The 21758-nt window shown below is 44.2% G+C and overlaps 1 protein-coding gene across 1 annotated transcript in view; it reads left to right on the forward strand.

The window, feature by feature from the left end:
- Positions 1 to 21758, forward strand: part of MYO10 (myosin X) — a 166309-nt gene that overhangs the window by 33283 nt on the left and 111268 nt on the right. Inside the window, exon 2 of the mRNA XM_086608921.1 lies at positions 1249 to 1389. Within this exon, the coding sequence (XP_086465047.1) occupies positions 1249 to 1389 (141 nt within the window). The remainder of the gene's footprint in view (positions 1 to 1248; positions 1390 to 21758) is intronic.

The raw sequence follows: 21758 nt of genomic DNA on the forward strand, positions 1-21758 counted from the left end.
GTGGCTGAAGTCTGTGGTAGGCTCACGGGCCACTCGCCTTAAATATGTAAGAGAAATAAAAAGCTGTATTTGTCGAGATTGTTAATCAGGACCCTGCACCCACCAACTTTAACAAGGCTGTAAGTCTGGTTTCTGTGTGTAGAAATTCAGGCAAGGACAACCTGTGGATGCGAGCATGCAAAGTTAATGATTGCAATTGTTTTTTTCAGTGATGGTACACCCAAAGTCACAACCTTCTATCAGGGTATATCCCAACCCTTTTCTACCACCCCTTTACTTTTTCTTTAGGAGAGAATTTGACTGTTATGGTGAAAAAAATCTCTGCTTTTGAAATACCACTAAAATATTGCCTGTCTGATACGGAGCCTGCTGTCTGTTTGTAGAAAATGGGAGTATTGTTTGGGTTGGAGGTAGACCATGAGATGCTGCTGCTTAATGTTTTCATGCCAGCTGAAGCCTTCTCCTACACTGGAGCAGCTTGAGTGGGTATCGTTAATGCGATGGCTTTTGCTGCAGCTGCAGCATCAGCTGAGGTTCCTCCTCCCACATCTTCCTCCCATGTTCTCAGTGCTGGATATTTCTGTTTCCTTGACACTGGATCTACCAGTCAGGTGAAACTTAAAATAGTCTGGCCTACCCTAATTTACTAGACTGAATTAGGTGTCTCGCTGATAGTGTCTCCGTTGCCCCCTACCTCTAAAAAGCAAATGTAATTTATTTGTAACCTTGCTTGCTAGTAGGTTTTTTGTGTGTGGTGATTGTTTTTTTTTTTTTTTTAAATCTTCTGCGTTGTGCAGCCAAGAGAGGAGAGCCGTGTAAAAGGCAAAGTGCTTTAGAGTAGAAAAAAGGTGAAAGATGATAGGGGAGGAAGTGCTGTGAGTGCCTAACAGAAGTTGAAAATAAACAGGTAGGGAGCCAGCCAGCTTTGAGGAGGATCTTTTAAACCGTGTGTAAATTCAAACACTGCTTTGTAATTTTACGTGTGCTAACATGAGGCACATGACTCAGAATTGGCTCCAGCTGCTCTTGCCAGCATTAGGAACTTCTATTTAAAAAAAAAAAAAAAAAAAAGGCACCACACTGAAGTTCTCCTTTGTTTACTGTTCCAGCAGAAACCAACAAATACTTGCTGAGAGATTATTTTATTTTATTTCTTTTGCTTGCTTATTTGGATTTTGCTCTTGCTTTCTCTCCTTTTGCTTGCTAAGTATTTCCAGAGAAAAATACTGAGTGACAATCTTTTTTCAGTTTTCAGTTATGCCATCTATAACTCCATTTTGTTTATTGCAGGGGTCTCGGGTCTGGCTGCGAGAAAATAATCAGCATTATCCCAGTACTGTTCACTCTTGTGCGGAAGGAGTCGTCGTGTTCAGGACAGACTATGGTCAGGTATGGGCGTCGCTCCTCTGTGTTTTCTCCTTTTGGCCACTCTGTGGAAAAGAAGCTGTTCTTCTTGTGGGGACGGCATGAGGGAAACGAAAAGCCTAAGGTTTGTGAATAAAACGTTCATTTTGTATGACCTGAGTGCGCAACGTTGGTTTTATTAGCACGCTGCGTTGCCTGTCCGGTCAGGAGCTGTGATGGTGCCTGGCAGAGCCGCAGCGGAGGGGGATGGGTGGTTGTGTAGTTTGCTAGAGGTAGGTGGCCTCTCCCTGGTTGTATTCCCTTACACCAAGAGAAAGAAGGGCTGGGACGTGGTGCTGGGGTGTCACGGACTGAGCGGGAGGCAGCAAGGCACAGCTCCCAGGGCAACACCAGGGATGCTCCACCGGCTCCGTCACGAGGGCATTGTGAGGGAAGGGGACCATTCCATTACTCCTCTCTCCTTGCCTTTTTTAACTTTGTTTTAAACAAAAATAAAATAAAATTAACTGCTTGCTGGCTATCCAGTGCTCCCGGCTCCTGCCCGCCTGCAGGGACAGAGGTGGGTCCCAGCATCCGCTCGGGCGGCGCGTGCCTGTGTGTTAGCGCGGCGCTGGCAGTGGCTGCCAGCCAGCTGGGGAAGGAGGCTGCTGTGGAGCTTGTTTCACCTCCTCTTTTTATTTTTTTTCTTAATTTATTTTCCTTTTTAACCCCCAGAAGAAGGCAGAACTAGCCCTGCCAGTTGCTGACAGCTTGGGAGTGCTCTGCTTTCTCATGCACTTACTTTTTATCTGTCTATTTATGCTACTCTCCATTAGGCCACGGTTTATCCAGACCTAGTTTCCTGCAGCTTCCCTGAGAAATTTCAGTTTTAGGTTGAGTCGGATATAAACAGTTACGCTGAGACAGTCGTCAGCCTCCGGAGGATACTCCCTTTGGCTTTTGGAGGATGTTCGTTCCCTCAGTTTTGCTTCCTGTTCTTAAAGGTTATTTGCACCAGATGAAGGTAGCTTCAGGTAGTGAACAAGGCTGAGAAAAACATGGTAGGCTGGAAACCATGCTGCCTGTTTTTGTGCCTTCACTTAATGTCTTTCTGGGTAAGCATGGTGGAAAAGCATGTCTTTCAGAGCCATGAAACCCATACTTTCCTTGCATGCCTTTCTCCAGGCAGGAAAAGGAACCAGAGTTGCAGAGTGTTTTTAATGGACAAGATACAACCTGCTCGAGGTTATATTGCCCCTGTTCTGGCAGTGAGGGATGGAAACGAGGGTGAAACAACCAGGGTCTGAGGCAGAGAAAACGATGTCTTCCTTCTCATGTCCCTGGGCATGTGGCAAAGGAAATGGGGTGGTAGAGAAGAAGTCATGTGCAAGCATCTGTTTATGGTCATGTCTCTGGTGGCAAAACTTAGTTGTACTCTACATCCCTGGGGAGGCAGAGAGATGGGCAAAAGTCACTGCTGTCCTCAGCATCTGAAGAAGTAGTTAGGCAGCCCAACTCCCTCATAGCTGTTGTGTTCCCACTCCCATCCACTGCTTTCCTAATGTCACCAGTGGGTTCCCAGGCCAGCGCCTACATCCTGCTAGAAGTTATGCTAAGGCAGATGGAGGACAGGGACGTGATTCAAAACAGCCAGCGTGGCTTCATCAAGGGCAAATGCTGGCTGACCAACCTCGTGGCCCCTTCTATAAGGGGCCATGGGAAGAGCTACAGATGTCATCTATCTAGACTTCTGTAAAGCCTTTAACACAGTCCCCCAGAACATCCTTCTCTCTAAATCGGAGAGATAAGGATTTGATGGGCAGATTGCTCAGTGGATGAGGAATTGGTTGGATGGTTGCATCCAGAGAGTAGTGGTCAACGGTTCAATGTCAGATAGAAACTGGTGACAAGTGGTGTCCCTCAGGAGTCCATATTGGGACCAATGCTGTTTAATATCTTCACCAGTGACAGACAGTGGGATTGAGTGCACCCTTAGCAGGTTTGCAAATGACACCAAGCTGAGTGGTGCAGTTGACATGCCTGAGGGATGGGATGCCATCCGGAGGGACCTGGACAAAGCTCAAGAAGTGGGCCCATGTAAACCTCATGAGGTTCAACGAGGCCAAGTGCAAGGTCCTGCACCTGGGTTGGGGCAATCCCTAGTCTCAATACAGACTGGGGGATGAAGGGATTGAGAGCAGCCCTGAGGAGAAGGACTTTGGGGTACTGGTTGATGAGAAGGTCAACATGAGCTAGCAACATGTGCTTACAGCCTAGAAAGCCAACTATATCCTTCGCTGCATCCAAAGAATCATGGCCAGCAGGTCGAGGGAGTGATTCCACCCTTCTACTCAGCTCTTCTGAGACCCTACCTGCAGCACTGCGTTCGGCTCTGGGGACCCCAACATAAGAAGGACGTGAATCTGCTGGAGTGAGTCCAGAGGAGGGCCAGAAGGATGATCCGAGGGCTGGATTCTGTGAAGACAGGCTGAGGGAGTTGGGGTAGTTCAGCCTTGAGAAGACAAGGCTCTAGGGAGACCTTATGGTGGCCTTTCAGTACTTAAAAAAGGCTTATGAGAAAGATGGGGAGAGACTTTTTAGTAGGGCCTGTTGTGACAGGAAAAGGGGCAATGATTTTGAACTGAAAGAGTGTAGATTGAAACTAGATATAAGGAAGAAACTTTTTACAATGAGGGCGGTGGAACAGTTTGCCCGGAGAGGTGGTAGATGCCCCATCCCTGAAAGTGCTTAAGGTCAGGCTGCATGGGGCTCTGAGCAACCTGATCTAGTGGTGTGTCCCTGCTCATCGCAAGGAGGATTGTGCTAGATGACCTTTAAAGGTCTCTTCCAACCCAAACATTCTATGTTCCTTTGCACCTGTGCCAAGTTACCAGAATATTGGATTGATGATTCAGACACACATGGTATTGGGGAAGACATCCACAAAACTAGACTGAGAGCAACTTCCACTAGGTGCAAAGCCTCCTCACAGAAACAAGAAGACCACCTGTGTGCTGGTGTGTTTTCTGTGGGTTGCATGTTAAATTGTGCATTTAGTGTTGCTCAGATTTGAGAGGTTGCATGTTTTGACCTGTCCTACTGAAACTTGAGATCCAATGAAGTGGAGAGGCTGAGACTGTGTCCTCTGGCTCTGTGAAGCTGGAAGAAGGAGGATCCATCACATTAAAGCATCACCTTACATTTGAGTTGCGGAGTAGGAACGCTGCTGTGTGTGTCATGAGACTAAGATGTGCTCCAAGCAATGTCCAGCGTTGGCCCTTCCATTTAAACATAAGCCCTCTCCAGCTCCTAGTAGGAGTTACCCACGTGCTTACAGGAGCAATTTTCACAAGATTTTGTAATGGGACACGTGGCTGTAGAGACTCTGACTTTTAGAAGTGTTTTGAGTTTCAAAACTGTTTTGGGGACTGCAGGTGCTGTCGTAAAGTGGGCAGCTTGCTTTGGTGCCCTCGGAAAGGATGGCAGAGCTGGTGCTGGCATTCACCAGCAGAAGAGCTGCTTGCTAATGGTTTTGTGTGCATGTGTTACCTGTGATGTCTCCACCTTTCTGTGGTGTACATAGTGCAAGCTGAAACGTCAGGTAACATGGAAAAATCTTCAAGTCGTTACCGTAATGTCATCTGACTGATTACGTTTCCTTAGAAAACCTTGGTGCTATAAACATCACTAGGAAAAAAGCCAACCTCCTTTGCTTTGTCCTGCTTGTGTTAAAAGCAGGTGGTGCGAAATGGGAAGAACACGGGGAGCAGCCTTCAGACCCGTCACGTGGCGTTCTTCTCCTCGGCGTGTCTGAGCTGGCCGCTGCCCAGCTGACAGCGTGCTAGCGATTCGCTGCGTTTGATAACTTTATTCCTTTTCAAGGCTTATGTTTTCAGGAGTGCACTTTGCCTGTACAGGGACCGTGCCAGCTGACGTTGGCCAATTAATATTTTTCCTCATATTGCTTTTCCTGATGCGCTTTTAGACCACCCTGCCCTTGCTCTTCGCTTACCTACGGGCTGCAGAAGGTAGCGAGTGGGTGAGATGAAGCTGAGCTAATGCCTGACGATTACCTCTGAGAGCTTGGCGATCCCTGCGATGCTGTATATCTCTGTGAAGAGCGAGGCAGGAGAAGCAGGGGGTGAGGTTGCAGAAATATGGGATGATGATGATTTTTGAAGCATGGCTGGCATATTGCTTCCCAGACCCTTTTGACAGCTGCAGCTTGCGTTCAGGTCTAGTGACAAACTGTTGAAAGTGTTGGGACCTTGTCAAAGAACAGCATTGTTGTTCGTCTTCTCTGATTCAGTAGCTTCTACTAGGCTTTGCACCTCTTGCCTTTCCACTGAGCATTTTGCATGGCTTGTCAAGATGTGATTGACGGGGCGGTGGGCCTAGGAAGGTGTGTTTGCTGGAGTTGTGCTCAGGTTTTACTTTTAACAGCTTGGACTTCAAGTCTTTGCCAACATCAGTTTGCAGAATAATGGAAAAATCATAGCACAGTACATTACTTCTTAATTTCTTCTTTCTGTTCTGTTCTGAGTGGTGGAAATAAATTTGTCACAGAAACCCATGGCAGCACATGGTTGTATGCCGAAGGGGTATTGGTTGTAGGGAATCCTACCCAATGCCAGTACTTTTGCAAGAATATGCCATAACGTTTCAGTGTTTTAACAAGTTGCGTATCAGGTTGATAATCACACGGTGATGTAATTGCTCCTCAAGTATTCTTGTGTTGCCTGAATGTTTCATTTAGGCAGTCCATTTGTTAATTATCGTTACAGATAATTGTTGTAGTGCCTTCTCTGTGCAAGATGTTTGTAAAAGTAACTGATTTGACAGATTGAGTGGAATATCTGGTGTATATGATAGGGCACACGGAAAAAAGAAATTTCAGGTTGTAGGTTTGTGTTTCTCTGAACAAATAGCTCCAAAACAGCCTTAACTCTTTATGGGAAAAAAAGAAAAACGTGGCACTGCGCAGAGGTAGATGAAAGCCTCATTAAATACAGGGAGGGTAAGAGTACATCAGCGCCATGTTTCAGGAGTACACCCCAGCCCACGATGAAGGAGTGGGAGATGAAAGCTGTAATATCCCTCTCGGCACACGGTGTTGAGCTGCAGCTGGCTGTGGAGTGCCTCTCAAAAGCCTTCTGCAGGCTGGCCTTCAAAACAAAGGGTCTGCAAGGACTCGAGGAGCTGCGATGAGCAGACAATTCATACTGTAAATGTGTTTATTTTTATAAGCACCTCCCAGATGTTTTCCAGAAGAGAAGATGATGTACTTGTTTGCTGGTTGCCGGGTGGATTGGTTGGTTGGTTTGGTTTTAGTTCCATTAGCGTGCATAGAAGTGGTGAAGGACTCTGCCTAATGTTTTGGAAACACCATGTCTGTGAATATACATACAAAGTATGTCAGTGCAGTCTATGACTACTTGGACTTGAAAAAAAAAAAAAAAAGTCCTAATCTTTCCTGGTGTGTGTGTGTATATATAAATATGTGAAAAAGATGGCATTACAGTTACTGCAGCGCTTTTTTTTCATATTTGAGGGTATTTTTGCTACCTCTAATTTTAGGGATAAGGATTTATTCCTTAAGGGTTTTATTTACAGTAGAGCAGACGTTTCCTCATCATCATATTCTATACATTTTTAATGAAGTTGTGTGAGCTTATAAAGTACTCAAGTGAGTGTTTAAATAAAATGTTAAAAGCTCTGCTGTCACTGTATGCTTTGTTTGAAATTACTTACTTGTATATGTTTGGTAGAGTATCAGTGGTTCTGTTGAGGAAAAAAAAAAAGTCTTTCCAGTTTATCCCCTTTTCTTTTCCAAATAATGTGAACTTCACCTTAATTCAGATAAAAGATAAGGTTATCCCCTTGTGTCATGCTTGTAACTTGTACAGATACATTTGAAACTGTCCCCACTGAAAGCACAGATATCAAATAAAAAAAGCTTGGAGTGTGTGAAAGCTTGGAGTGTCTGAACTCAAGGCATCTTGAGTTGCCATGCGACTCAACTTTTTCTTCTGTTTCTTCTATACATCCAAATATATATACAAATAAGACCAAGAAATGTAGTAAAGTTTCTTAAGTGTTTTTTTTTTTGCTGTGGTTTTTGTTTGTTTGTTAATGTAGTCTTGGTAGTTTGTGTAAGTGGCACTGTGTTGAAGTTGGTGAGTGTTGGGGACATTCCGAACAGCACTTAAAAGCACATATTTTTAACTGTGCCCATTCCCTTGCAAGGGAAGCTTTCTGTAAATCTAAGACTCAATGTGTGTGAGTGTAGGCAAAATCTGAATTTCTGAAAAAAGTGATACAGGGAGAAATAAGACTTGAATTGATTGCTGCAAACTGTCCGGAGTCTGACACTGAAATTTCAGGATCCTTAATTGCATACCTGCTTAGATGACTGAGAGGAACTTTTAAATGAAATACATTATAAATAGAAGCAGCTGAGCGATAATATCCCAAAAATGCAAGCTCTTTAAAAACAGATGTCGCATTTCACCAGTGAAGGCTTTGTCAGTTAAACTAGCTTTCTGTGAACTTTCTTTACAAAGAAGCCCTTCACGGCGTGGTGTTATGTCAGCAAACAGAGTGCCGCTCAGTATCCTTAGCTTCGAATCAGAGGCACCTGTAAATGGTTTGGTCAGCAACAAAAGTATTTTTTCCTGTGTGTTTAACTTAATGTGGCTTTTCTGGGGCATTTCTGCATGTCAAGAATAGGAAGGCTACAGATGTTCCTTGTTAAACACAGCTCAAGTATGTTTTCCATGGAGGTTTTAACCTTTTTTCGTCCTTGTGGTTTGAAAACTGTGAGAGTTTCTCATCGTGACCTCATTCAGAAAAGTTAGACCTGGGCTTTATTTGAGGTTTGTTTTTTCTTTTTTGCTTGATTGGGGGGGTTCCTTTTGTTTGATGTTTGGGTTAGCGGTAGGATTCTGTTGGAATTACCACGTGGTCGTAACAGGAGTTTTCATATTTTCCTTGGTTTTGGTTTAAAAAAAAATGTGACAAATAATAAAAAAAAAAAAAAAATCAAAAAATCCCAAACCTGCAGGCAAACAGTTAAGCACTTTTCATAAGGACTCTCTTCTTCTCCTTGTGTCCTTTCTCACCATCATTTGGGACTCTCATGCTAGCCTTTGCTACTGTGAGGAGTCCTTTTAAACAAGAGTCTTCCGTTCATATTCACAGGGCATGAATAACACCACTGAAGTTACTTGGCTTAAATTATTGAAGTCAGTAGAACTGTTTATCAGTAAACGCTGTGTTTGGCTGCGTCAGCTCGTAGGATCAGGCACTGGAGAAGTAAATCCTTCTGGACAAGGATTTTCTTAGTTATCGTTGAAAAGCGTCGTGCTCGCTTCTAGCTCTTCCATGCGAAGACTCAACAATATTTCCAAACAGTGTTTTTTTGGACATTTCCCCAAACTCAGTATCTATTACCCTTGAAATACACCCTTAGAAGGGAGCGTTTTGAAGAAGCCCTTTGTGCGCTCCCTTGTATATACAGCCTCTTAAGAAAATACACAAATATATGCAGTGGGCTTTGGTCTTGGCCGCTCTTAGCGTTACATAAATCCATCTCTTTCTGCAAACTTATTTTTGAAGACTTCCCGTGCTTTTTAATTTAATGGTGCTTACGAAGAGCTGTGACTACTGACTCTGGCTGTTGGGGTAGCTTGTGTGTGTTTCAGGCAGCAGATCCCCTGCCTTTGGGGCTCCGAGTTGATGCCGAATTCAGTGGCTTTGCACCAGGAAATAGGATTCCATCTGTCTAAACACCATAATGTTCACTTTATTCTGCAGTTAGTTATACATTTGCCTTACTTGTAATAATTCGCCTGATTATTTCTGGTATATTTAAACTTTGGTGCTGTGGCTATTTGCATGTTGGCTTCTTGTTGGATTTTTTTAAAAATATTTCGGTCTTTTTTATTGCTGTGGTTTTTAAGGGGTGCGTAGGGGAATTTTGGGTTTGGGGAATGGCGTGGTGTTGGGGAGGGCCAGAAGTCAACCAGAGAGCCTTTTAGTGCTCAGGATTTATCTTCTGCGGAGAAGTGTTTACATCTTTCTGCAGGATGTCAAAGTTCGGCGACTCTGGCCGCCAGCATCTGTTGACGCGCCTGTAAACGGGGCTAGTGACAGATGTGAGCCGGGCGCCAGGAACGTCCGCCTGGAGCATCCACAGGGAGACGGGCCTCCCGCGGTCCCGGCGCCCGTCCCAGGGCCGGGGAGGCCGTGCTCGGTACCCCAGCTTGGGGGGCATCGCCTGGGAAGGGGTTGCAGGGAGAGAGGGCGGGCTGTGCCCCGGTGCTCCCTGCATCCCGTGCTCTTTAGAAAGAGATTTCCGTGAGCCGAGAGAGGCTGCGGGCCCTGCGCGTGTCCCGTCCCTCCCGTGAAGCGTCTAATGGAGTGTAACTGCAGGGCACGAAAGCCCCCCTGCACCTAGTGAGGATGTAATGCCGCGGTAGGGCCTCGCACCGCACCTTTTCTGTAGTGGAAATGCTGCCAGATGTCACTTACACGTCGGGTGCTTGGTCACAGCTTCAAGTGGAAGTGCTCAGAATGGAACAGGTTTGTGTTTGTTTTTTTCTCACGTGCCATCTTTTTTTTTTTTTTTTACTTTTTAACTACTTGCTAATTGGAAAAATCATTAGTTTGGGTCTCTTAAGTTCTCAAAAATATTGATTGCTATAGCACAGAAATACTAAAAAGACATTTCATAATGCTAAAGGATGCCGTATCTATAGTAGAAAACCTTTTTTTCGCTGATTCAGGAGCCAATTCAATTTGGCCTTTTTATCTGCTTTGTATCAAGTGCAATATTTTCACAACTGCTATTCTCTGAATATTTCTAAAAGGGCAATAGGGAAAAGCCTCTTTTTTGTGTGTGTGTTTGCCTGAATTACTGTGTGTTTATTACACAAAAAGTATGGAGCAGGTTATGAAGCACTTCTTGGATACATTGTGCATGTCCTGTCCTTACATTTTTCCTGTCACGTGCCTTTCTGCCAAAACCACTATTGGCTTGATTAATTCCAGGAAGGGGGAAGTTTTAAGCCTGAAGTGAGATATTTTAAAATAAGGTTGAATTGGAAACAAAACTAAACAAACCCTGAAACCCCCCGCCCCTGACTGCCAGACCAAGTTGACTGTATTATTCCTGCAAAATGAACTTTCTGGCTACCAGTGCGTAGCCACTTTTGTCAGAAGTCAGGGAGTTTGCAAGTGAGCAGCCCGGAGATTTCTAATGCACAAACGATGAGGGCAGGAGGGCTGAGCAATGACCATAAATAACTCCTTTAGTGTTGTTTTTTCAAGGGTTTTGTTCTGTGTTTCCTAAACCTAGTGCTAGTGTTTGCCTTAGCTTTGCTGAAATTAATTCGTTTGGCATTAGTGGGGCTGTTGTTAAGTGTTTTACTAACAATATAAATTAAATCTGTATGAACAAAAGCATTTATCTCTGGGCAGGGAGTTGCGTTATGCTTTTTATAAGGCCTGACTGCAAGCAGTCCATGTCTGAGACGGTGACAAAGAGGTATTTACTGTGTTTCCCCATGGTTTGCTGCGGCCACGTAATGGGTTGTGGCTACGTAAACAGTTGAGATGTCAGTCTTCTCTCTTGCTTTCTGCAAAGAAAATCCAAACCATCTGTGCTTTTTTGGTGCTTTTATTATGCTTGTACTAAAGATAGCAAAACTGCTTTTGTTTTAAGATTAAAGCAGATGTACACAGGCAGCCATATTAATTTCTTTTGTAAGGGAACAAAGTTCAGCTGTTCACGAAACATGGGAAGGAATTCAGACTGCGTCGTGCCAAAAAACGATGATGACGATGAATCTGTAGTGTCGTGATGAGCAAACTTGTCACTTCAGTTGTTCCTTTGCTCCTGAATTCCCTTGCATGTGGGGCTGGTCTCATTGTTCAGTTTTGTCGGTGTTTTTAGGAACACAAGATTTAGGTTAAGCACAGTTATGTACGGGGATACTTTACTGTGCAACAGGGCACTGCTCAGTTTTGCTCTGGTGAGGTTTTGCACCATATGGTGCAGATAGATGGTGGATGGACAATGAGATGTTTACTTGGAAAAGACTCTCATCAACTTGTGCCTGAACTTATATCTGTTAAAAGTAGAGCAAAACCCAAGTAGTGCAGAGTGCCCTATTTTTTTTATTATTATAGATTATTTATTGTATTATTCTTTATTATTTATTTTTTAAATTAAACAGTCAAAGAAGTGATTGGGTAATTCTGGACAGGATTTTACTCAAGGAGGGCTGGAAAACGCTAGTGTGTGTGCGAGCGATCATTTTAAAAAGTATTGAGAGCCATGAGGAGAGGCCGCCCTCTCCCTCCGCAATGTCCCAGCGCCCGGGAGCCACTGTTTGGCAGAGCCATGTCGCGCTCCCGCTCTGCAGCTCCATCGGGGACAGGGCGCTGGGCTCGAGGTGCAAGCGGCAAAGAATCTTTTAGGTTACTGTTTCGAGTCAAGTGAGTCATTTGAAAAAGGTGGGCGTCTGACAGGTGTGTAGGGCACTGCGTTAGGTGTGCCGGTGGTCCCAACCACACGTCCCGTTAGCAGGTACCGTGAGGTGGGGGTGATGAGTGCATAGGGAAACAGGCAGTGTCTGCTGGCAGCGCCTCTGGGGAAGGCCACCGTGCCTTTGGCTGCGTGGTGCTGGTTTTGTAGGCGGAAGGCTTGTCTGGTCTTTCCCCTGTGGTCACTCGAGTCGTTGCACCTGTGGGAGCTGCATGATGTTCCTGTTCTTGAACATTTCAAAGTGACTTGTTGTTTGAAGGCATCAGGCTTCCTCATGAGGAGGTTATCGGAGCGAGATTTCCCCTAAAGCATTTCTGCAGTGTAGTAATAAATTCTTTCAATGTTAGTTGCAAAAGGAACTTCAAGTGCTCTTTCATAGTGGTTCTTTTATGGTTGCTAAACCAGGGGAAGAAAATGTTAGCGCAGGTCATGTGCCTCTTCCTTATGCAGCACTCTTTATTTTGTAAAACAAGCCAGATCCTGTTAAGCATACGCATGATGGAGCTGAGGGATGATTTAAGGAGATGTATCTATCCAAGCTGACTTAACTAAGGACAACTGAAAAATGTACGTGAAAAAGACACTGTGTTGCAAAGTCAAACTCTGAACAGTTAGGAAGGGCTGCAGGACCTGTTTTTGCACTGCCTACAGTGCAAAAAGCAGCGTCCTGCCCCTCTGGTTGGGTGGCTGTGGCATGCGCAGGAGAGGAGAGCGACCTGTACCAGGGGAAGCAGCACCAGTTGGCTCCGAGAAACTTCTGGATGTTGTAGGGTTACAGGGATGAGCGTATATGAGAGTGGAGGTAGAGGGTAGTTGTTCAAAGCACCTTAATAGTCCATCCTTTTGGATTTGGGGTTGGGTTTTTTTTGTTCATTTTTTTTGATGCCTCCTACGTGCCCTTTGTCCAGTCTTCAATGTGCAGACTCTTGCGCTTTTACTTGCTTGGTCTCTCCAAACTTCTGCTTCAGCTTCACTGGCCTTGCAGCCTGGCTCCCCTTTGGATCTGCTTTTGTCTCTGACACACGAGTGCATGTGTGCACACACAGTCATGTGCCCTGTTGGGCCACAAAGGGGGCTGGTACCACCCTGGGGCTGGGAGTGTGAGGGCTCCCCAGGTGGGTGATGGCAGGGCCTGGCAGCCAGGACCCATCCCACCCCCATCCAGAAGCAGGGCAGCCAGGGGACACCGGGGCAGCCTCAGGCATCAGGCACCTCCTAGCAAACTTCAACAGAGCACAAAACCTCATCAAGCCTGCTTCTGCTCATGAGGAGCACAAGAGCCAGATGGTCTTCTCGTCTTCATTTTGCGTGCTTTGCTTTGGGTTAAGATAGACAGCAGCATCTTGGAGCTGCAGGGGGAATCTCGGGGAGGTCTCGCTCAGCAGCAGCTAGAGCACACCAAGGGCTGACAGGCTTTCCCAAGGTGTTTAGCTGCTAAATATCTGAGGCTCCGCTGAACACTCACTGTGGGATTTTTCTCTAGTCATTTATAACTTTGTTGAACTGATGACTTTTACAGGAAAGACAAAGTCTTGCCTCTTGGAAACAATTCATTCCCTTTAAAAATTAAACTTACCTTCTCCAAAGAGCAGTCTGGTAGAGTGTTCACAGATTGACTCACCAGAATTATTGTAGGCCTGAATGAGACAAAAAATACTGTTTTTGCCTATGGTGATAAAATAAGCTAATTTGAAAATATGTGTGTTGTTTGTTAGAGGCGTACCTGCCATTGAACGGTTCATCTGAAGCTTTCCACCAGAATGGTAAGCTATTGAAAACAGATTTGGGAAGGGAGCAATCTTAATAGCGAGAAATGCCACAAACCTGGAATGAAAATAAAGATATGTCTTTGCTGATTATTTGTCTTTTGAAAGTGCAATTTTATTTTTTTTCAGTAGCATCAGCAAGGAGTTCTAATTAGAAGTAAATAATAAAATCTTTTCCATTATTAATGCTGGTTTCAGGCAGGCTTTTAGTGTACTTTGAAATCTGATGGCCAGACTTCATTGGTTGGCACCTGTGCATCAGCATTTGTTTGAATGCAATTACACGGAATTTCTGTCACTGCAAGATTTGGCCAGGAAATGTAAAATTCTGACAAGGATACTTCAAGGTCTGCTAGGCATTTGAGACATGTTAATGTTTTTCACATGTCCTCCGTGGGGGGGAAGAGGGAGCAGTATTTCTGCATGATCAGGAAAGCAACAGAAGCGTGACAAAGCCTTAGTAAGTCCAGCATACGAGTGTGTACTTCTAAGGAAAATGCATCTGCTGCACCGAGTTTGTTTGTGAACAAACCCCTGGATGTGAGCAGGGGCTGCATCCAGCAAAGCCTGTGCAGAAGGTGGAGGGGAGGCCAAGAAGCAGAAGGCTGCTAGGGGTCCACGTTTTCTTAAGCATCACCCTTGGTTTCCTTCTGGGCTGTTTCTCTGGGCTTTTTAAAACTCTTGGTTTGCATTCCAGATGTGTGATGGTGTTAACAGATCAGACCAGACACTGCTGTGCATACTCAATTACTCTGAATCCGTTGCTGGTACCTGTTAATCCCAAGCATGTCCACAGTGGGTGTATCGGATGTATTTCAAACGCTTTCAGAAACCAGCAGAGCTCTTGCAATGCAATGCAGTGTCTTAATGCCTCTAATAGGTTGATATGGCTCTTCTGGAAAGTATTAAGTCATGCGTACATATGCTGTGTAGGTGATGAGGTGGGAAAATGTGTCTGTAGGTGCTCACACAGATGTATACGTGTACTGCTTCCCCAAAACACTGGACTTAAAATAAACCACCGGACTTAAAATGTGTTTACTCTGCATCACGTGTGTCCACTTCTGTAGAAGAAATCATGGACAGCTGTAGCCTACAGAAATTTTCTGCTCGAAGGCTTGATTTTTCAGTTATAATGTCACGCTGATGCTAGGTTAAAACAAACCCGAAGGCCTTGGCTAAAGAAAACACGGTTAGGTAGAGCAGCATTCACCTTGTGGTATTGATAAGCTCCGCAGTCGCACTTCGAAAAGTCCTTGAACGTTGCTACCTGAGTCAGTGCTGCTTGAATATGGAATCCTAAAATCTGACTCTTCAGAAGCTGAACAAACTATTTACTGTACCAGATGTCCTTAGAGCAGATGAGGCGTCTTGAAGTAGACAAAGATTCAGACACCACAAAGATGCAGAGTTGCTGAAGCTGCTCTTGAGTCTTGCATTTTTTGTGTGACTTCTAACCTGTACACAAGGTGAGGTACTTACCAGTTTCAACGGGGACGTTATGTCAATACTAACCAGCTCATCAGGTGTGGTTCGAGGTTGCAGTTACAAGCAATGCTTCCCCTATTTATGTATGAAGACGGAAAGAAATGGCTGATTAGAAATGGGCAACTCATTAGCAAGTTCGAGGCAAATATTGCCATACTGAAGCTTATAAAACAAGCTCACCTTCAAAGTGATAGCAATGGAAAACAGGAGCTGTTTCTCTTTTCTTGAGAATTTTCTGAATGGACAGAGTTATTTTTACAATGGAAGATTAATTTAACTTACAAGGAAGCTTTTGGAACCCGGTTCCAAATTTTTTCATCGCTTTTGAGTTGCCGTCTTGAGCTGTTAGTACCCGTGAGTTAACGGGGCCAGACTGCCATGTGAAAGGGAATCCAGTCAACCTCATTCCCTTACATAGCACAGATTTTAAATACATTTTTAATTTGCATTTGGGCTTCTGTGTCACTGATCTAAATACCATAGTAGAAGCATCAGTCTGAAGTTGTCCTGTAACCTCCGCAGGAGCTCGGGTGTAGAGGGATGTAAAGTGGCAGGTCCTGCATTTGCACCAGGACACAACTGAAGCAACCAAGTTACTGGCTGAGGTGGCCCTTCTCGTCCCGATCTCTGCATAAACTTTTCTTCTTGTGAGGCATAAGGGGCAATCCAGCATACGTTGCATAAGGAGAAATGTCTACCCTCTATATTTTCAGGCTTACTTACCAGTCCAAAATACACTTGCCTTTTACAAGAGTTTGAGATGATGGAAAAGTGGAAGAAAAAAAAAATCTGGACGCTAACCTAGTAGTTCCATCGACTCCAGTAATTAAGCCCGGAGCACTTGTAGCTTTGTTGAATCTCTGTTTTGTTTGGAGCTACTTTAGTTTCCAGTCTGGCAGGGACTCTCTCCTTAATGTCATTTTTTTTTCTGTACCCTTGTTAGTGCAGTGCATGCTTTCTGGAGACCAGTGCGCTGTTTCTGTCTCGCAAAGGCACCCCCAGTATGCTGGTGTAGTTCTTGAGTTATACAGCTACCAGCATGCACGTCCCAAGAGCGAGTAACAGCTTTTTGCAGGACATGTGTAAATATTTACATCTGTTTCCCTCCCACTTGGTAAAGTACTCCATTTTTGTATGGTACAAAGTGCCTTGTATATAGAAAAGAAACCCACGTTGCTTGGCTCTTTGGTTTTGTTTTGAGGGGGCGTTGTGTTTATTTAACAAAAGGCCGAAGTAGCCGCAGCGTGCGTTTTGCAGGGAAGTCCTGCTTTCATCCAGCTTCACAGCCGGGCCAGCAGATTTACGACGAGGTGATGGACTTCTTCAAGGTCAGGCGGTGAATCGGTGGTTAAGTAGAACCTTGGGTCCTGCTGACTCCAGCGTTTTGTGTAATAGTCAGAGGGTATGGATCTGCTGCAGGAAATCAACCAAACTTGTCCCCAGCGCCACAGTTAATTTCAGTAAACAAATCTTGTGGTGGCTGTTATGCTTATTTAAAATGAGGTTGATTTTTTGAAATGAGGTAGTGGTAGGCTCAGGCTTGTTCTCGCAGTAGGGAGGAATTCTGAAAATGATTGTGGTGATCCTTTTTCACTTTTGAAAAAGATCTGAGTGCTTAAAAATACATACGTAATATGGGCAAATGTGTACATCAGCTACTGCTGCTTTATGTTTATTGCCGAGCAGTAACACGTGCACATCCTCATCCGTTCGTTACGCCGTTGTACCGAGTAGTGCATAAAGGCAAGTGGCAAAAGTGAGGAACTCGTAGTGCCAAATCAGTTGGAAAACTTGTGTCAGGCTTGGGCCAGTGTCTCCCAGTGTTGCAGTTGGGTGGGCTGACCTGTGGCAGCGAGGGCGGCTGGGGCTCCTGCAGCCAGCCCGGGCACCAGCTGTGCTCGTGTAAGGAGCAAGTTCCTCCTTGGCATTTTCCTTTAAGGAAAATGTCAGAGGGTCTGGCTGTTGCTCCTGTGGCCTTGCAGGAGAGGAGTTCCTTAGCTTTAGAGAGAGAGAAAGAGACGTTTTTCGTGCTTGAGATTTTAACTTTTTCCAGTGTTTATGTAGATGGCAGGTTCTGGCTGTTGCCTTCAGCCAAGCACACCACAGGATACTCAATGACTGAGACAGAAATGAGTTTGTGAATACTATCTGCTGATTTCCAGTTGTGAAACTTAAGAAGTGATCTGCATTTCTGTTAGAGGAAAAAAAAATTCAGTCTACCAATTGAAAAACTTCTAGTGTCTGTGTTAGCACAGGCTTGCCAACTGCAAATCATCTAGCAGCGTTGTCCTGGCATGTCTGCTGGAGTCACCTGGAGTGGTGTGACTTCCATGATCTGTCAGCACCGCTTCCAGCTTCCTTCCACATTTTCCTTTGTGCTCCTTCACCTGAATTCACACCCGCTATCCCTGTCTGAATGTGGAAGGTCTAAGGAATGTAATCTGGAAGATTTAGCAATGAAATTATTTTTTAACTGATTTTTTTTTTCTTTACTTTCTCAGCAAGCCGTATTTTGAACAGGCATGTTCTTTAATTTTCTCGTCAAAATGTGCTATTGTTAATTTCAGGTATTAAAACTTTCTTTTGTTATGCATTGACCGCAGGATTCCTAGGGTGCTTCTTTCTGATTTTTTTTTTTCTAGTCCTCTACATATGGATGCAAATGGATGTATTCATTTTAATTCTTTTATAACAACTGAGTTTTGGCCTTGATTTGAATTTCTCTTATCAGCCGCGTCTGCGTGCAGAAGTTACAGCACGTCAGGAAAGTAAGGTATGCTCTCACTATCTGTCAGATGCAAGGCAAAAATAAAATCTCTAGCTTTATGCATTTAATAGTAAATTAATAGAGATCTTATCAGTTGTTAGAGATGTATATTGCTAAGCTCAGCTGAAAACTTGGTGTGTGGTAGGAAATCAAGCTAATACTTGCTCCATCTGTTAAAAGGAGCAATCACAGCAAGAGGCCAGGGTAATGAGGTGAGAATAAAGGGAGCGATGAATTTTACTCTTAGACATAGTTTTGAAAGCTCATTATTGAATAACAGGTTTGTGAACAGGCTTGGAAGAAAAGCCAGCTCTTACTGTTGGAGTACAAATGGAGTTTGAACTTTGTTCTAAAAGATCTTGAATCCGTTACAAGCGTTTTGAACTACACAGTAGTGGTAAGTGTCTGAGCTTTGGTCTCTGAGCTCATGGAAAACTTAGTTTCTGGAACTAGAAATTTAGTATTAAAAGGCTTGTTATTGACTTTTTGCTTTGTGTTTGAAAATAGATCTGTGGGTCAAAATGAAAAAAATACCCAAACCATCCCCAAACTGTGCCCTTTGCTTTTGCGTTCTGCTTGAGAAGTATTGCAGCTTTTCTTATTGCAAATAGTCAGAAACAGGGCTATAGTCATAGGAGCGTTATAGTCATAGGAGCATAAGCAATTTTCTTAACAGAAATACTGATGAATACACCCTGTTACAAGTTGAGAGGAACCTTTCAGCTCCCAGTAAGTTTAGCATCTGTATGGGCAGCAGTTCCCTGGGCAGTACCTGCGCTGTGTTTTCACGTGTGTGTGTGTTGGGTTTAGCCAGAGCCTCCCATCGCTGTTCCTGTGGGTTGGGTCTAGCCTGGGGTTGGTGAGGTTGAAGCATCCAGCCGGCGTGAAAGCTGTGTATGTGATGCAAGCACAGCTTATTGAGTGTGGTCGCTGGAGTAGCCAGAATCTGCACTCCTAACGGCCTCTTCCCACTGGAAATAAACACTTGCTGGTTGCTGATCGGAACACACTTCTTCGCCGTATGATCTAGCAGCAGTTGTGGGGACTGCTTGCTTGAACTCGTCTCAGCAGTGTTATCTTCTGCGATCTTTAGCCAGAGATGGCAATGTCTTACTAACATTGACAAACTTCCCTGTGTTTCGGGAGGCTGTCCTTCACCCTTCCTACGTGGCAGGTTGCTGTGAGCGTGCTTTGATAGCGTGAACTGTGAAATCTCTGCTCCCCACGGTCAGTGTCCCATTTGAAGCATCTGCCTGTAGTGCTGTGCTCCAGGGAGATATCTCTCCGATAGTTCAAGAACATCTGTCAGATCACTGAGTTGACAAGGCTGTGCAAGCTAACTCACATTTTGCAGCATTGTTTGGAGATGAGCTTGTCTTTCTCACCAAATCAGATAGGAAAACACACGCCCGTGTTCTTGGTCCTTTGTGGAGGACCTTCATGTCTGAGGGAAATACACTTCTTTCTTTGGTTCCCTGCTGAAATGACAGCTGCTGCCAAATGCAAGTACCTCCTTTGGAGGGATGTGTTGCAGAATAACTGCTGAACACCAGAGGCATGTCTGAAGAAAGCGATAAGCCAAATCGTGTTTGATTTTGATAGAACACCCCTCACCCCTCCTTTTCTTCCCAGCGCTTTTGTCTTTCACTTTCTGGGAAGTGGTTTATGCAAAGTCAAAATAAAAATATCTGTGTGGGCACTGATAGCACTGTAACTTCAGCTGACATAGCAGAGTGGTTTCACTGCAGTGGTGTGGTTGTATCAGTAGCAGGACACAGTTGCAGTTAAGTGCTGAATTCTGTGGGGGCAAAGCTGTTCTCAGTTCCTTTGCAGCTGGGCACAAAAATCCCATTTAGGTCCAAGGACCCTGGGCCAGGCAGTATGGTTTGCATCTCAGATGCACATGGAAAAGGATCAAGTGATTTCAGTAATAGCTGAAACAACTTGGTTGGAAAGGGTTTGACTTCAGTGGCTGGTGCTGTAGTAGAATGAAAGACGTTTGGACCGCTGGAGCCCACAGCACCAAGGGAATAGTTTTCGAGTTTTATTACTTTTGTGTGTGTTTTAATTGGATTGGACTGTGCCCCAAGGGGCCTGGAAAAAGATTTTGGCAGATGTGCTAGCACTTCCTGGCCGTGGGGACAGCCTGCTAACCCTTAAACGAGTAACCCCAGTAGCCCTGTGAGCAAAATATAATTCACTGGAAAAGTACCATCAGTGTAATTGTGCTGAGGTCAAGGGCCTCTGCTAGGAAAACTTCTCATATTAGTGATTCACAGGGCTGCATCAGCGGGATCTAGTGCAGACCTGTCTTAACAGGAAAAGCCTCTGGTGTCAAGAAGTGGATTTCTTTGGAGATCAGCGCTTGCTTACACTCTGTCAGCAACCCAATATATCTGGGTGCTTGAGTTACCTTGCTCTGAGCTAGAGCAGGCTGAGGGGACCAAAAGGAGCGTGTTCTCAACTATGTTACCTGGCTTAATCCAATTGACAAGTTGTATGCCCAGCGTGTGCTTTCTTTGACTTGTCCTCTCCAGAAGTACATCCTGGTGGTCTAGGTTAAACCTTTCCCTCACCAACAGGATTCCTCTGCTGGTACCTGATCTGCATGTGCTGTATTTCCCTGCTTGGCAAAGTGGTATTTGGTAGACATGGTCTCGTGGTGGAGTGGGAGTTCTCTCTTTTTGTGCAACATCTGATAAGGGTACTTATTTTGGTCTTGGGCAAATCAGTCAAATGAAAACCTATAAATAATAGTAATTGAAATCAGATGCTTGAATTTAGATAACAATGGGAACCTGCATAGCTTGTTTTCAGAGATACTAAGTTTCTTCCTAGTAGCTTATAACTGCTCGGTGTTTCATATTAAGATTTTATGCTTGACTTCCAGCACCTGAGTTGGAGCCTTCCTTCTCTTTTTCGATCCGTTTCCTTCTCTGAAAATTTCATCTACAAAGGAATCTAGTTAAAGTAAAGGGACTGTCTTTTTTAATTTGGTACATTGTCTAGTTAAAGACAGGGACTGTCTTTTAATTTGGTACATTGGAAAGTCACATTTATGCTTGTGCAGTTACTGCAAGTGGGCATTCTACAAGTATGCTCCTGAGGGGTGTTCCTCCCCGTAGTACAGTAGTATTTGTGCACAGACACACAAGAATGTGTATTTCTGTTGCATCTGCTAGATGTGCAAGGTTTTGGGATGGTCGAGTCAGCAAATTTGTTGTGTTAACTGAGCTTTTCAGATGAGTGAATCACAGAATTGACCACTTCCAATATAACAGTAGTTTTTATATTCTTTACAATACAGGAGTCTTATGAGAATAACTTAATAGAGATTAATTTTCAAACCATACCAGAAACAAGTATGGTTTTCTTGTACCTCCCTGTCTTGAACTAAATGAAACATGGAGAGACTTCTTACCGGTGCTGAACTTCTGTGAGTATAACTGAGTATTGGAGGTCTTTGCATGCTTTGCTTCATCACCTGTATCTTGTTTGTCACTGTGGATGTTAACAGAAAAATGTGTGAAGATATCGGTATAAAGATTTGTATTTGAAGCTGTGGTAATGCAGAACGACAGATAAATAATGGATCTTTTATTTAAACAGTTGGTAAGAGTTCTGTTACGCTGAAGGGAAGAAATATATATACACCTCAGTGGAGTCTTTTATGAAAGAATCTTTTCTTTTACACATTAAATATAAATAGGTTAAACAGGTTAAATATGTATTTGTGTTACAGTGCAAGAAACCTGCTTTTAGTGCTGGTGCTGCTGCATGTTTTGACAAGGAAAGAGCTTGCAATACAAATGTTAAGGCTTTTTTGGTAGGATCACAGCATTTT

This window comes from Tauraco erythrolophus, chromosome 3, assembly GCF_009769465.1.
Source record: "Tauraco erythrolophus isolate bTauEry1 chromosome 3, bTauEry1.pri, whole genome shotgun sequence".
Taxonomy (NCBI): Eukaryota; Metazoa; Chordata; class Aves; order Musophagiformes; family Musophagidae; genus Tauraco; species Tauraco erythrolophus.